Source organism: Ammodytes marinus (assembly GCF_949987685.1).
Source record: "Ammodytes marinus genome assembly, chromosome: 3".
NCBI lineage: Eukaryota > Metazoa > Chordata > Actinopteri > Uranoscopiformes > Ammodytidae > Ammodytes > Ammodytes marinus.
This window is the reverse complement of record NC_137232.1, coordinates 14,916,390-14,929,507: the sequence shown is the minus strand read 5'-3', so window position 1 is coordinate 14,929,507 and position 13,118 is coordinate 14,916,390. Positions and strand designations below refer to the sequence as shown.

General features: G+C 40.4%; 1 protein-coding gene across 4 annotated transcripts; it reads left to right on the top strand.

Moving 5' to 3' along the window:
• The first annotated feature begins 3,481 nt into the window (after positions 1 to 3,481).
• LOC307271594 (transient receptor potential cation channel subfamily V member 1-like) lies at positions 3,482 to 12,810 on the top strand. 4 transcript variants are annotated; one of them, XM_080054127.1, is made up of 12 exons: positions 3,482 to 3,731; positions 5,594 to 5,710; positions 6,048 to 6,143; positions 9,874 to 10,029; positions 10,137 to 10,229; positions 10,341 to 10,408; positions 10,503 to 10,668; positions 10,753 to 10,819; positions 10,924 to 11,252; positions 11,576 to 11,685; positions 11,940 to 12,046; positions 12,136 to 12,810. In XM_080054127.1, the coding sequence occupies exons 4-12, from the start codon at positions 9,886 to 9,888 to the stop codon at positions 12,186 to 12,188; spliced, it is 1,137 nt and encodes a 378-aa protein (XP_079910253.1). In that variant the 5' UTR covers positions 3,482 to 3,731; positions 5,594 to 5,710; positions 6,048 to 6,143; positions 9,874 to 9,885; the 3' UTR covers positions 12,189 to 12,810. The 4 variants fall into 4 exon arrangements, with proteins under 4 accessions (XP_079910253.1, XP_079910254.1, XP_079910252.1 ...); XM_080054128.1 differs by having other exon boundaries at positions 6,048 to 10,029; positions 12,136 to 12,209; positions 12,474 to 12,810; XM_080054126.1 differs by having other exon boundaries at positions 6,048 to 10,029.
• The last annotated feature ends 308 nt before the right edge of the window (positions 12,811 to 13,118 follow it).

Here is a 13,118-nt window from a genome sequence, read left to right as displayed (position 1 = left end):
GCAAGTAAGTTATTAAGTCCACCCTCCACTTTGGCTGGTGAAAGATGTGTGCTCGGGATCTGTGCTCGTGCAACGATTCTAGGTATAAAAACTTCACGGCTGCATCTAGACCATATAGGCTTCAACGGCAATTGCCGGAAGGAGACGGCACATTACCGCAGTTAAGTTAGCGCGTGTACAAACAGAACATTTCCTGTGCGCCTTCACATTAAAAGCCTGTTACTAGCCAAACGTGAGTTGACTTTTATTTTGAAGCCGGTAAGAACAGGAAGTTAGCGCTTTTTTCTAGCTTGAAAGTCAACTCCTTCAGCTGCAGAGAACAGTCAACAGTAGCCTAGTTAAACAAAGTTTTAAATAAGCCACTGAAAAGCTACTCCCAACACATTCACAACAACCTATTTAATTTATCCTAAATTGTACCAATGTGTATACTTATTTATTTAATAGGCTATGTTTAATGTTTTAAAGTTTGGTTTTAATTAACAGAAGGACATTATAATAATAATACTGAATCAGCAAAAAATTGCAATTGGCAGGTTAGATTCTTTTTTCTAAATCAGTGCACCCCTATTAATTTTTCTACAATTATTACTGCGCACACACTAGGATATCATATTAATTGTGAATCTCAAATGAGACCAGGATGACATGCTCAAAGGTAATTAGAGCAAAATGCAAGGGTTAAGGTTATGCAAGTTTTCAATCATAGCCTACTTTGTGTGCTACCAAATTTATTTTTGTGCTACTGAATTTTTTTGCTTGCTAGCACCAGTGCTACCACCTAAAAAAATAAGCGTACAGCCCTGATTTGGTTCAAGGCCTTGAAGAAGCGTCCTGCACATTGGAGGCTCCTGAAGCACCTCGTTCCTGACCTGGAGAAAGTATTATTGTACAGGGACATGCACTGGTACAGCAAAAATGTTTTTCATAGTAAAAGTAATTTAGTTTATGCTCCTTCAGCCAAGGTAAGCCATCACAGAATATAAAGAGATTTGAGAGGTATAATACATTTATTATTTACTGCACACCAATGTTACAAACTGTGACATACAATTTCAACAACTGTCGTCTGGCACTCTCCACGGGAACACCTGCAAGTACAATATGTTGTTTGTTAATCGTTTATTGGGCATTTATTGAACATACACTATGAGATTAGCATATATATTCATAAGTACCTGATCTGCATCCAAAGTAAGAAAATTAGACAATCAGTGGACAGTCACTCCTGGACAACACCTTGAAGGCTTCCAAGTTGGAGGTCTGGTACAGTGGGCTGAGCTTCAAGATGTCTTAAAACCTTGTTTCTGCTTTTAAGAAGAAATTGAATATATTTACAATGATGACACTGAAGAAAACAGTCCTTATGAGAAGAATAAATGCAGTGTGCTTGTTCACCCAATAAGCTTATTAAGTGAAACAATCAAATAGAATATACAGAGAGTTCTATGCAGTTTAGGATATCTTTAACTACATTTGCATGAGTAGATTCTTCATCATACCTCTGTTCCTTTTCTTCTCCATGGTTCTTTAACTACTGCATGTGTAGGTCACATCGTCTGTCCTCCAGTGTCCCGGCTAGAGATGAGAGGTTCAGGCTCAATGTCGCATTAGCCCTCAACACTAGCATTCACTCTGGCATAGGCTGTCTGTAATGCTGTAATACAGAGATATTCTGTTAGGGTATAATATAATTTTTAATTCAGTGGCCATATTTTGTGTGATTGTCATCAAGGTAGCTAGCATGACCTGCTAAAAATAAACATTCAGTTGTAGGCTACTATGATAACAACGTTAGCTACGTTAGCTTCAAACACTGGGAATAGGGCTAAATGTTAGCAACACCCACAAGTGAACTACACTGTAGTAGCATAACTAAAGCTAATAAGACAGTAAAATGTAATGTACAGCTAAGCTGGTAAGTAACTTACATGATCGGCAATCAGCACGGGGTCGGTGAAGTCTGAAGTAAAGAAAGGCACCTCCAGCAGGCATCAGCTAGACATAGCCGCTCTGCAAAGCCTGCAGCCTTCTAGCCAAAGTTACTAAACTCTTCTTTGGAGGAATGTACGCTGCAAATGCTGGAATTGTTGGTGACTCGTTTATGATTCACCAAAAACATGGTCCACTGCGGCAACAACTCTACAGCAGTTTTAAAAATAATGCATTGACATTGAGCTCATTCAGTCGTGCCATGTACCGTACCGTCCTGTGTCTCTGGGCATAAGCGGACGCTTGTGGGACTGCGCTCCTGTGATTGGCTGAAAACGAGGAAGACATCCGATTGGCTACAGGTAGTTCCTGGTTGAAAAAAACGCATTTGTGAATCCAGCAGACGTGAGGGGAGTCTCAAAAATCTCACACAAATACAAACCAATTCACACATGAATGCAAGGAAGTTCACAAATTAAAAGCATTTTGTAAATTCAAATGTAACATTTTTTATGTAAATGTAACAACATCCAAACACATTTTTGATGAAAATTGCAAATCTTTTTTAAATTAATATATTTATGGATTTATATAACATTTATTTAAAACAAGACACATTTGTGAGTGGATCGGAAATGTGTTTGTGAAACTTTTTATTATAGATGGATTTATTTTACATTTATATATGACGGTATCCATTTGTGTGTGCATTGACATGTATTTGTGAGAAGAGAGTCATTTATATATAAATCACAAAATACAAGTGTGAATCCTTCTCTGTGCATTCATTAATATTGAGACTGATTTCACTCCATAAAAGTAAGAGAAGCTTATTTATTGTCATTATACGAAAACATAAATGTGGGTGTACTATTTATTATCAATTGTATTGAGTACTCAATACAATTGATAATAAATACATGCTTTCATGTCCTTCAGTCATACTCACGTTGTATGCATCTTACACATATACCAGTATTTGTATCATATATTGTACTAATACACATATTCCCAGCATATGCAGTTACAATGGAATAAAGAGTAAACTCAGTGATACTATTTCACACATTATTGCATATTAAAGCTGTTTGCAGATTTGCTGTCTAGCAAAGTTTAGTTTAGTTTAGTGTAGTAATAACTTTGAGGTAGAAGCTGTTAATAATTATTCTTATTCATTCTGGGGGGCAACAGTTCAACAGGAAAGTGTGGAATGAGTGTTTGGGGAAGTTGTCTGTCTTCTGCAGACAACATCAGGTGAAGATGTCCAAGGCAGGTAGCTGTCGGTTTGTGATGTTCGGTGCTGTCTTTATGATTATCTGCAAAACTTGAGTTTTGTTGAACATCATTAGCAATAAAAACAGACCTAAAACTAAGAGCATATTATTAAACAGGTATAAACAGGCTACCTCATAAATCAGACACTAATATAATGATTCTACAGAAGGTAGTTTAACAGGCTTTCCCTCAGGGAAGAGGGTGGAGCAACCAATCTTTTTATCGTTTGTAATTCTACACCTGTGATTCTCCTGTGTAGCTGTAGCTCTTCATAGTTGTCAAATTAACTTGTTGAAGCAGACAGAGTTTCTTGTCATACAGAACCAAGACCTGGTTTTTATAAACACCAGAAATTGGAAGATGGACAGCGTGGAGCCAAACACAGGTGAAGAAGAGGAGGGGAATACTATGGATTTGCACTTAAGAGAAGACATTTTGGAAATGAAAACACTTATCGATCAGCTCCCCGAAGAAGATTGCACAACCATGGCTACACCAATGGATAGTATTGTCCAAATAACTAGGTAAGTGGTTATGCACATGACCATTTAATTATTAAATTATACAGACGGACTGCTGTAAGCACAAAAATCTGTCTAGTTCAACGGCTTTATCCATGTTAGTTGGCTCTGCAAAGCCAGAGCCGTGTTCCTGTCATCCCTTGTTTTCCCCTTTTTCCTTCCATGTCGGTCATGTCCCCGTCCTGTGTGGGTGTGTCTGTACAGGGGCCTGTTTCAGGTAGCTGGTTTTGAGGCAACCCAGAGTTTGTTCGCTCTGAGTTGGTGGAAACTCTGGGTTTTCCGTTTCAGGTAGCAGGTTCAGCGCAACCGAGAGTCAGTTACTGCGGCAACATACGCCGTGGGTCTAACCTGCTGGATAGGTGGTTAGACCTACCCGAGTTTGTTTTCACTTTACGCTGCAGCTCCGACTGAAGAAAGAGTGTCACTGTTACATGCGTCCCTGTACAGTTTGAAGCAAAATCACTCTATAGAAATCTCCATCGGGATGTTTTTATCATTTCCTGATGATTTTACGTTTGACCGATCATTTATCTGATCAGTAGCCTTGTTCTCAGCCCTCGGTCCGTTCATATAGGCGGCCACCTTACACATCGTGACATGCTCTACATTCAGATTAATAAACCTATTTGTAGCCTATTGAATGTTTTTTAACGTCTGTGCCACTGAACAGATTTATGTCAGGTGGATTCATGTAACGCTGCGGCTGCACGCGATCGTTGTAGTTCACTTGTGCGATCCTAAAGTCACAGACCAGCCTCGTTAAATAGCCTAATATGAATATAAAAATGATATAATAATTTAAACTGTGATCACTTGAGGAAAATGGATCTGGTAATAAATCAATCAGGCTCTTCAATGGAAACTGTCACCTAATGTGTCTTGACGTTAATGTATTTCACTCCCCATTTAAAAGAAGCGACAGTCTGTTCTGTTTACTGCACAGTAGGCTATTAGGCTATAGCTTGCCAACATATTATACAGCAAATATAAAACACTGTCAGCAATGCTGTGCCGCGCCAGCTTTATTACTTTACAGCTGATATACGTAACTTTTTAAAATAGACTATGGCTTCTCATACGGAAGCGAAATGATTATCTTGACAAAAAATGTTTGCTCTGTTTTTTTTTCTGAATTGCCGAGGAGATTAGATCAGAGTTATGAGACAATATCCCGTTAATTCTTCTCCATAGGCTACCATAAGCTCATTCGTTAATATTTCTAACTCTAGTGGGAGGAGCGGAGATTTCTTTTTTTCTTTTTTGAGAAGTGGAGAAGTGGGAGGATCAATCATTTGTTTCTTCTGTTTCCATGGTGAATCATGTTATCAGCGATCCATTGACGATGGCTTTTATGCACACGCTCCACCCAGAGTGAACACGCTCAGAGTTGATAAACCCAACGCTGATCCACTGTTCTGAAACCGAAAACCCAGAGTTGCTTATCAACCCTGCGCTCTGAGTTGACCAACTCAGAGCGCAGGGTTAAACCCAGAGTATGTAAAACCAGCTACCTGAAACAGGCCCCTGGTGTGTCTCTAAGCTGCGCTCTTGGTCTCTGTTTACCTACAAACCTGTTTCCAAAATATTAATCATTCTCAGTCTATCAACCCAGACTCCCCGCCAACTCATCGCCAGACTGTTGTTGAAGCGTTAGAGGTAACCCCCTAAGGCTCAATTTAGTGTGACAGTTTGCTCAAGTTCCAAGTTAAGTTCATGTTTTACCCTTCGCTTTTGAGATCTGCTCAGTGTTCCAGCCTACCATCTACCTGCCTGTTTAGCGTTTGAAATATTACATCAAATGTATAGATATTTGTTGACATGTTAAAAACGTTTATCTTCCAATTTTATTTACTTTATCCTCTCAGAGAAGATATAAATCCACTTATGGATGGAGATGGCCAGGATGCTGGGTCGTATGAACCTCATCCCCTTGGAAAGGCGGCTGCACCAATGTATAGGGATATCTCAATCCCAGAACTTAGGTAAGTGGTCCTACTGAGAAAGAACTGGTAAGGCGAGAGAAGAATGCTGGCAAAACAAATACAAATTCATAATTAATTTATCTACTTAACCTCTCGATGCACTCTCAGTATACTGTATATATTAAACACTAAACTCAAGAATTACATGCAGATCTTACTCAGTCCCATGTCGACCAAAGGGCTTAATCAAAGGGAAATAAATGTATTAATTGAATATGATCTTTTTTCTTTTTTTATGTTGGCCTGTAGTACCTATTTATAAAATATGAAAAATATAAAATGTGTGGACATGTTAAAAATACTTATCTTTTAATTTATATTTACTGTATCCTCTCAGAGAAGAGATGTTTCCACTTATGGGTGGCCAAAATGCTCCCCTGGCTGAATCGAGGGCTGCACCTATGTATAGGGAGGTCCAAATCCGAAAACTAAGGTAAGTGGTCCTACTTGGAAAGAACTGGTAAGTAGAGAGAGGAATGCCGGCAAAAACGTCCTTATTAATTAACTAACTTAACCTCTCGATGCACTCTCAGTAGTATACTATATAACCCTGTAGACCTACTCAAGAATTGCATGTAGATTGACTCCGTCCTATGATGGCCAAATGGCCTGATCAAAGTGAAACTAATTTTATTGATTGAATATTTTATGTGATGAATTTTAATAGATTTTTCATTTATAATGTGAATTTTTATCAGAAATGTGCATAATTTATTCCCTCGGTGGAAGTGTGTATCCCTCATAGAGAAAACTGTGTGGTAAAGCCAATGGATTCACTCTAGCCTTATTTCCAGTGAGAGGTAATAGTGCGGTTTGGTACAGTGAAGAAAACAATTATTTGCATTTCCAATGTCAAAAGCTTTATCTATTTTGGTCACCCTTTGTTTTTCGGGTACCAAGCGGACCCAAGAGGGTGGAACTACAGCGGTCATCCCAATATTCCCAGAGGCCTGTTTAAGGAAGCGGGTTTTGAGGCAACTCAGAGTATGTTCGCTTTGAGTTAGTGGAAACTCTGGGTATTCCGTTTCAGGAAGCAGGTTCAGCCCAACTCAGAGTCCGTTACTGCGGCAACATAGGCTACGCCGCGGGTCTAACCTGCTCACTAGGTGGTTTGACCTACTCTGAGTTTGTGTCACTTTACGCTGCAGCTCCGACTGAAGTGTCACAACTAGGGTTGCTGAAATTTCCCGAAATGGCCCCTTTTCAAATCCCGGGATTTCAGAGCTCCTCACGGGATTTCCCGGGATTTCCCGTTGAAACCATTATTGCCCTTTAATACTACTTTAATGGGACTAAATCAATGCCAATAGATAAATAAATGCAGCAGAACACCGCTATATTACATCACGTTTTATTTCTACTTAAATAACGTGAAGAAAAGCCATTCAAATTAGGCAAAATATTTTCCAGAAGATGCCTATTGAAAACGGTGTTTTTATGAAGAAAATACGAAAAATGTTTCACAGAGGTTCAATATCAAAACATGGCCAAAAAACGGTGTTTGTCGAACAAATGTATTTCAAACAATCTATTTTTATTTCTATGAACGAAATCAGTTTAAATTGAATATTTTCCAAAGGATAGGCAAATAACAAAAAATGCACTGCCGATTGCTCTTAACGTGTGAAATAAGACATGACAGAACTAACAGCCTATTCAAACTGACACGCTAATCAAGACTACTTTCCAGCTTTCCTTTCTTTTATTTTCATGAAGTGTGACTTCAAGAAACATGCTCAGCCTGTTTCTGAGCTTTGTCACGAACTGACACCGAGAACGCTCTTTCTTCCACGGACGTCGGCTGTATGGTGGAAAGTGCAGAGTAGAGCTGCTGCAGGTGTTTGGGTCGCTCTTTGGTTGCCTCGAAGAGCGCAAACTCTTTTGAAATTATTTTGTGGAGGTCATTCCCATACTTCTGGTCTGGCTCGGGACATTGCATGCAGTCATTAGCCTCGTTCGACTTGGAGCCGTCTTGCTCAGACCTGCGCAACTATGAAGCCCGTCTTGCTGAGCGCACAACAAAAATGCTGTGCGCTCAGCAAGCCGAGCGTCATAATTGCGCAGGTCTGACCCCCACTGTCACACTGTCTACTCCCCCAGAATTTTTTGAGCATTAAATGCTTAATTTCCTGCATTCTGGTGAATTTTTATTCACCAATTTGTTCCTTTTCTGCATAGCCTACATTTGTATTCTTGAGCCCCGGCGCTGTGATCGGTGAATGATAACCGGGGCAGTGCACGTCACGTTGTCGAGGGGAAAGCTTCCGCGATATCCGTTAGTTTCAGTTTACAGCCGACAAAGTTACAATCACAACGACCGCATAGACAGCGCATGGACAGCGTTTTAATGAAGCCTCTCATTCTTATTATCATAAGGGCATTGAAGCAAATTATGAAATCTTAACATTACGGCGGCCCTGCTGGTGCGTAAAAGGACAGCGCAGTTGGCAATCTCTCCTCAGCAGTGCAAGCCACAGCAAAAGTCCATCGCACAGCCGATTCCTGCCTCTGATACGTTGACTCGCAACATAATGACTGTTCCACCCGAAAAAATAAAATAAACACAAGTTGGACACAGGCCCTGAAGCTGAATGACCGCTCTGGTAACGGGCAGTCCATTACTGGACGCCGAATACTAGACCCCGAATATAAGACGACCCAACTTTTTTACGACCTTATGAAGTGTTAATATGTTCGCCTTTACTTGATGCATGCGCGCTCACCGGGCGGCCGGCGGGGACACAATTCTTATCAGCGGTAACTTGGCACGATACCGGCACACACCTTGGAGGAGCAGGTGCGCAGGTGAACGTTGCATCCTGTCAGCGCGTCTCTCTCTCTCTTTCTCTCTCCCCCCTGTGGCAGGGCGCTTAGCAGACTGGATTTTTAATGATAACCTAATGCTCATTAGTGCGCGCCCCTCAGCACTCTCACCTACCGAAGTGCGCATGGGAAGGCGGGGCACAACCGTAATCTCGTCCTGGGCACGGTGAAGAAATGCGACAGGCATATGTAATCTAGCCTACATAGTATACTGTATAGCCTATAAACTATATATATTATAGTGTTATGCTCTGTCAAGTTGATGTGAGGGAGCAGGAGATGGGAAAGAGAGGACTTAGGCTATGAGATTGTTTACAGAGCAATCGTGGGAGCACAGGGCAAAGTGTAGGGGGGCGGAGAGGGGGTTCAGGCGGTGGTGAGGGGGGGTGCGGCCGCACCCCCCGCACCCCTACTTCCAACGTCCATGCACCTAACTACTCTCTCTCTCACGGAGCTGTGTCCTCACAGAAAGCGAATGAATGAGAGACGGCAGTTAGTAGACTATGGATCACGATGAGGTAATGTGTTTGTGTTGTTGATGTAAATAATGACTATTTCAGATAATGGTTATCTGATGATGGTGAAGCAAAGCAAACTTTGTGTTAGTACCAACCGCTCATTCATTTAGCAGTCTAGTTTCGCTCTCGTGAAATTGTATACACGTTGCTTGGCAACGTCCTCCCGCCCGCCTATCACTCACTCTCCCTTTTCGCTTTTCTTCATTGCATTCTCTTTTTTTTCTTTGATGGTTCAGCCCCGTTATCAGTCATTTATGACGACAAATAACTGTCTCAAACAAGGCTCCCGCTCCCCTTCCCTCACCTGGAGGGATAGGCTTCTCAAATCGCGTTGCAGCGCCACACTGAAATCTGCAACCAATACGGATATGTGACCATAGAGCCTGCACGAGCGAACCGAAAATCGGACTGGGTGTGCGACCAGACCAAAAGCAGTAATAAAAACTATATAAAAACGTCTTTCTTTGCACTGATGGTCTCGTTTGCTGTTAAAGGTAATTTATGATTATCAGAGGAAACATGAGGTTGTTTAAAAGATATTTAAATGTTACTCGTATCCGCTTTAACCACCACAACATAAGGGTCTACAATTTTGGGGGGAGAAATATATTTACTTATTTGGGGTTTATTCATGGTAGCAGTGAAGCCTTTTAAGCAATGATGGGAATTGGAACGTGTGTGGTCGTTGCATGTGACCACTTGCATTACAATTCCCATCATTGTTTGGTCAAGGTGCAGCATGCAAGAGCAGCATGTTTACAGCAGATGCCAGTTTAAATAATGGAAAGAAATGTTTTTACGGTTCTGTGAACATTCCCTCAGAATCAACCTGAGATGCTCCAGATCGAGCCTCTACGCAGTATTCTCCAGGATAAGTGGGACAGGTTTGCTTCCAAGTTATTCTTGATGAATTTCTTGGTTTATGTCGTATACCTGAGCATCTTCACTACTGTGGCCTTCTACAGGAAGGAAGGAAAGGTACGGAGAAACCACACTGAATCTGAATATCTTCTAGCTTAAAAAGGGAAAAACTGTTAAACAACTTTATCAAGCTAAGCAAAGTCTCCCAACCTTTTGACCTGCAGCCACCGTTTCCCCTTGAAGTGCCCGTTGACTACCTCCACTGCATTGGTGAGGTCATCAGTGTCCTGGGAGCAGTCTGGTTCATCTATAAAGCGGTAAGAACGTAGACACTTTTCCAGTATTTCGCACACAGTCAAACTTTAAAGTCAAAAGTTAAACATTTTCATTCTAATTCCATGTTTCCATATGTCTGACTTCTAAATTAGATAACTATTTTCAAGAGGAACCGCCCAAACTTTAAGGGTCTATACACTGTATACAATGACTTTCTATTGTAAGTATCGCCACAAGATGTTCTTATTCCCAAACCTCTCGAATAATGCCTTTTAATTTCTTATCACTCTACTCTTCTTAATTTGTGTTTGCAGTTTCCTGCAGGCATCACTCCTTCTGATGGCCACAGTGTTGTACTTCTGTGGGAAGAGAGAATACATAGGATTCCTGGTGGTCTCCCTGGCTCTGGCCTGGATCAATGTTCTTTACTACTCAAGAGGCTCTAACCAACTTGGGATCTACAGTGTCATGATTCAAAGAGTAGGAATTAAGTTTTAGTAACTGAAAGTGGATTGACTAGTGATAAATGGGTCGCCTTGTTTAAAGTCTGTTTCTCTTTTCTAGATGATCCTGGGTGATCTACTAAACTTTTTATGTGTCTATAGTGTCTTGCTTTTTGGATTTTCTGCTGGTAAGACTATCGTGCATTGCAAAATGATCAATCATCATTCATTCAACAATCATTTCTGAATACATTTTTTCCAATGTGATATACATTGTTCTGCTCATCCGCAGCTATTGTTGCTCTCATGAAAAACTCCAGCCAAGTTGAGATAAACAACGGCACATTGGCAGAAGGAGGAAGCTTAGGTGTTGAGCAATCTAAGGACAAGAAGCAAAGTTACTATAGCTTCAGTTTTACACTAATGGAAATGTTCAAGTTCACTATTGGAATGGGAAATTTGGAGTTCACTGACCACGTTCACTACAAGGCAGTTTTCCACACCCTGCTCATCTTGTACATAGTTCTCACGTACATCCTGCTGCTCAACATGCTCATAGCCTTAATGGGCAACACGGTCGAAAGAATCTCGCAAGAAAGTGAAAACATCTGGCACATGCAGGTAAGAAAATGTAATATTTCATTAAGAAGCCTTCAGGATACAAGGACCAAATATTCTAAGGATTATGTTGGTCTCATGAATCCAAAATATTTTTTTTAAATGTTCGTAAATGCAGCTGGAAATGCAGCTGGTAAGCAGTAGATCAAACACAGGAAATTAATGTTGTGCTTGCCAGAAATAAGCTAATCCCCTTTACAATAGAGATGTAATAGCACAAGTTATTTTTTGAATTTAAAAGTGTTTCTAGAATGTGCGCTGACAGAGTTCAACATGACAAAATACAAAAATATGTTTATGTGTGTACCACTGTTGCACATCCTCAGAGGGCTTTTACGATCTTGGACATAGAGAGGACTCTGCCGTTGTGCTTGAAGAGTAAGCTATACGAGGAAGTGTCGGGTTTGGAGAAGCTCGAGAATCGTAGATTTATCAGGTAAGCCAACAGTTGAAGTGTAAGATATTTCTTCTTATTGTTTTCCCACAACTTTAACCCATAAATGATGAGAAAAGGTCATAGGAACTAAAATAATCTTGTCACCTTAATTTCCTCACTTGCCCAGTGGGATTTAGGTGAAAGGACCCTATAAGCTTACAATGTGAAGGAAGTAATAGTCAAAAATAGTCATGTCAAATAGTCATGGCATGTAGAGTTTGTCCACGTTATCAAGGAGTCTTCTTCGACTTCAGGGTGGACGAAATGAATTGGAAACCATGGAGATCAGATGCTGGCGTTATCGAGGAGGAAGAACCTGGATTTTGCATCATGAAGCCACAGAACCGCAAGGAAACTCCTGGTAGGACAACAGTCCCATCACACAACTGGTTCTTGCTATTTCTCACTTTTTAAGATGTGACAAAAATGCGATGCTATGTTTTCTTTCAGAGAACACATGGAGCACACTTTTGAAGAGGATTCGTGCCAGACGTCCCCTATAACCGGCTTCCAACATTCCCTAGGTTCGTCAAAATCCTGAATTAAAAGTTATTAAGGAGTTGAACATCTGAGCTTATCACATTATACCTTTTCGGTGTGTGGCATAAAGTCCAGCCCTTTGCTTTACATTTCCATTACAATTCTGTTTAGATGGATGTAAAGCTATTTTTCACAATGGGGTAGGTTTTCACACTCTCAAGACATTACAGGGAAACAAGGTCTCTACATTCCAAGATTTACAAAGGTCCTTTAACCTATTGGGCACATCTTTCTTTTTGTATCTACAGTTGTGTGCAGTAATACAGAGACTGAAGGTAGATATGCACTGTCAGTGAGGGAATAGATCTCATTCCTACCAGGATATTGCAGACCTGTAGCTTTATACTAAAGTTGTGTTTAGTAGTTTTGTTAACGTTTGTTGTTTTGAGTTTTTTATTCTATCTGCAATATAATATTTGAGTTGTTGGGAAACTAAATGCAAGTGATCTCATTATAAAACTTTTTTTTTTACAGTTTATATGTGTTAGGTCTATGTAATGTAACTATTAAGGAGAATTGCCTCTCATCAATAATCTGTTAACGCTGATGATGGCTCTTGTTTCAAGCATAATAAAGATCTACTGAGAATAAGAATACTGTGTCATCTGGTATTTAGTTTCCAACACAAACTGATATTTCAGTTTACCCAACAGACAGGGGCTTGAGGGTGGATGGGGGGGGGGAGTGTTAGTGGGTCAAAGGGGGACATGGGGGAAATGTTTTATATTACCCACTGAGGTCCTGCTACAGCAAGGTACTGGCTGCAAGGTACCAGGTTAATCTGTAACTAAGTGATAGAAATTAAACCATTGAAGTTACCTTTTATCTTGGCAACAGCTGCTACAGCTATTTAGAGAAATTAGCTGTCAATTTGTATTAACTATTTAAAAAAA

What these genes read in the sequence shown, in the direction of transcription:
- LOC307271594 (XM_080054127.1), top strand. Translation starts at nt 9,886, where the DNA reads ATGCTCCAGATCGAGCCTCTACGCAGTATTCTCCAGGATAAGTGGGAC. An exon ending in AAAACATCTGGCACATGCAG is followed by an intron (nt 11,253 to 11,575) that starts GTAAGAAAATGT and finishes GCACATCCTCAG; the next exon opens with AGGGCTTTTACGATCTTGGA. An exon ending in GAACCGCAAGGAAACTCCTG is followed by an intron (nt 12,047 to 12,135) that starts GTAGGACAACAG and finishes GTTTTCTTTCAG; the next exon opens with AGAACACATGGAGCACACTT.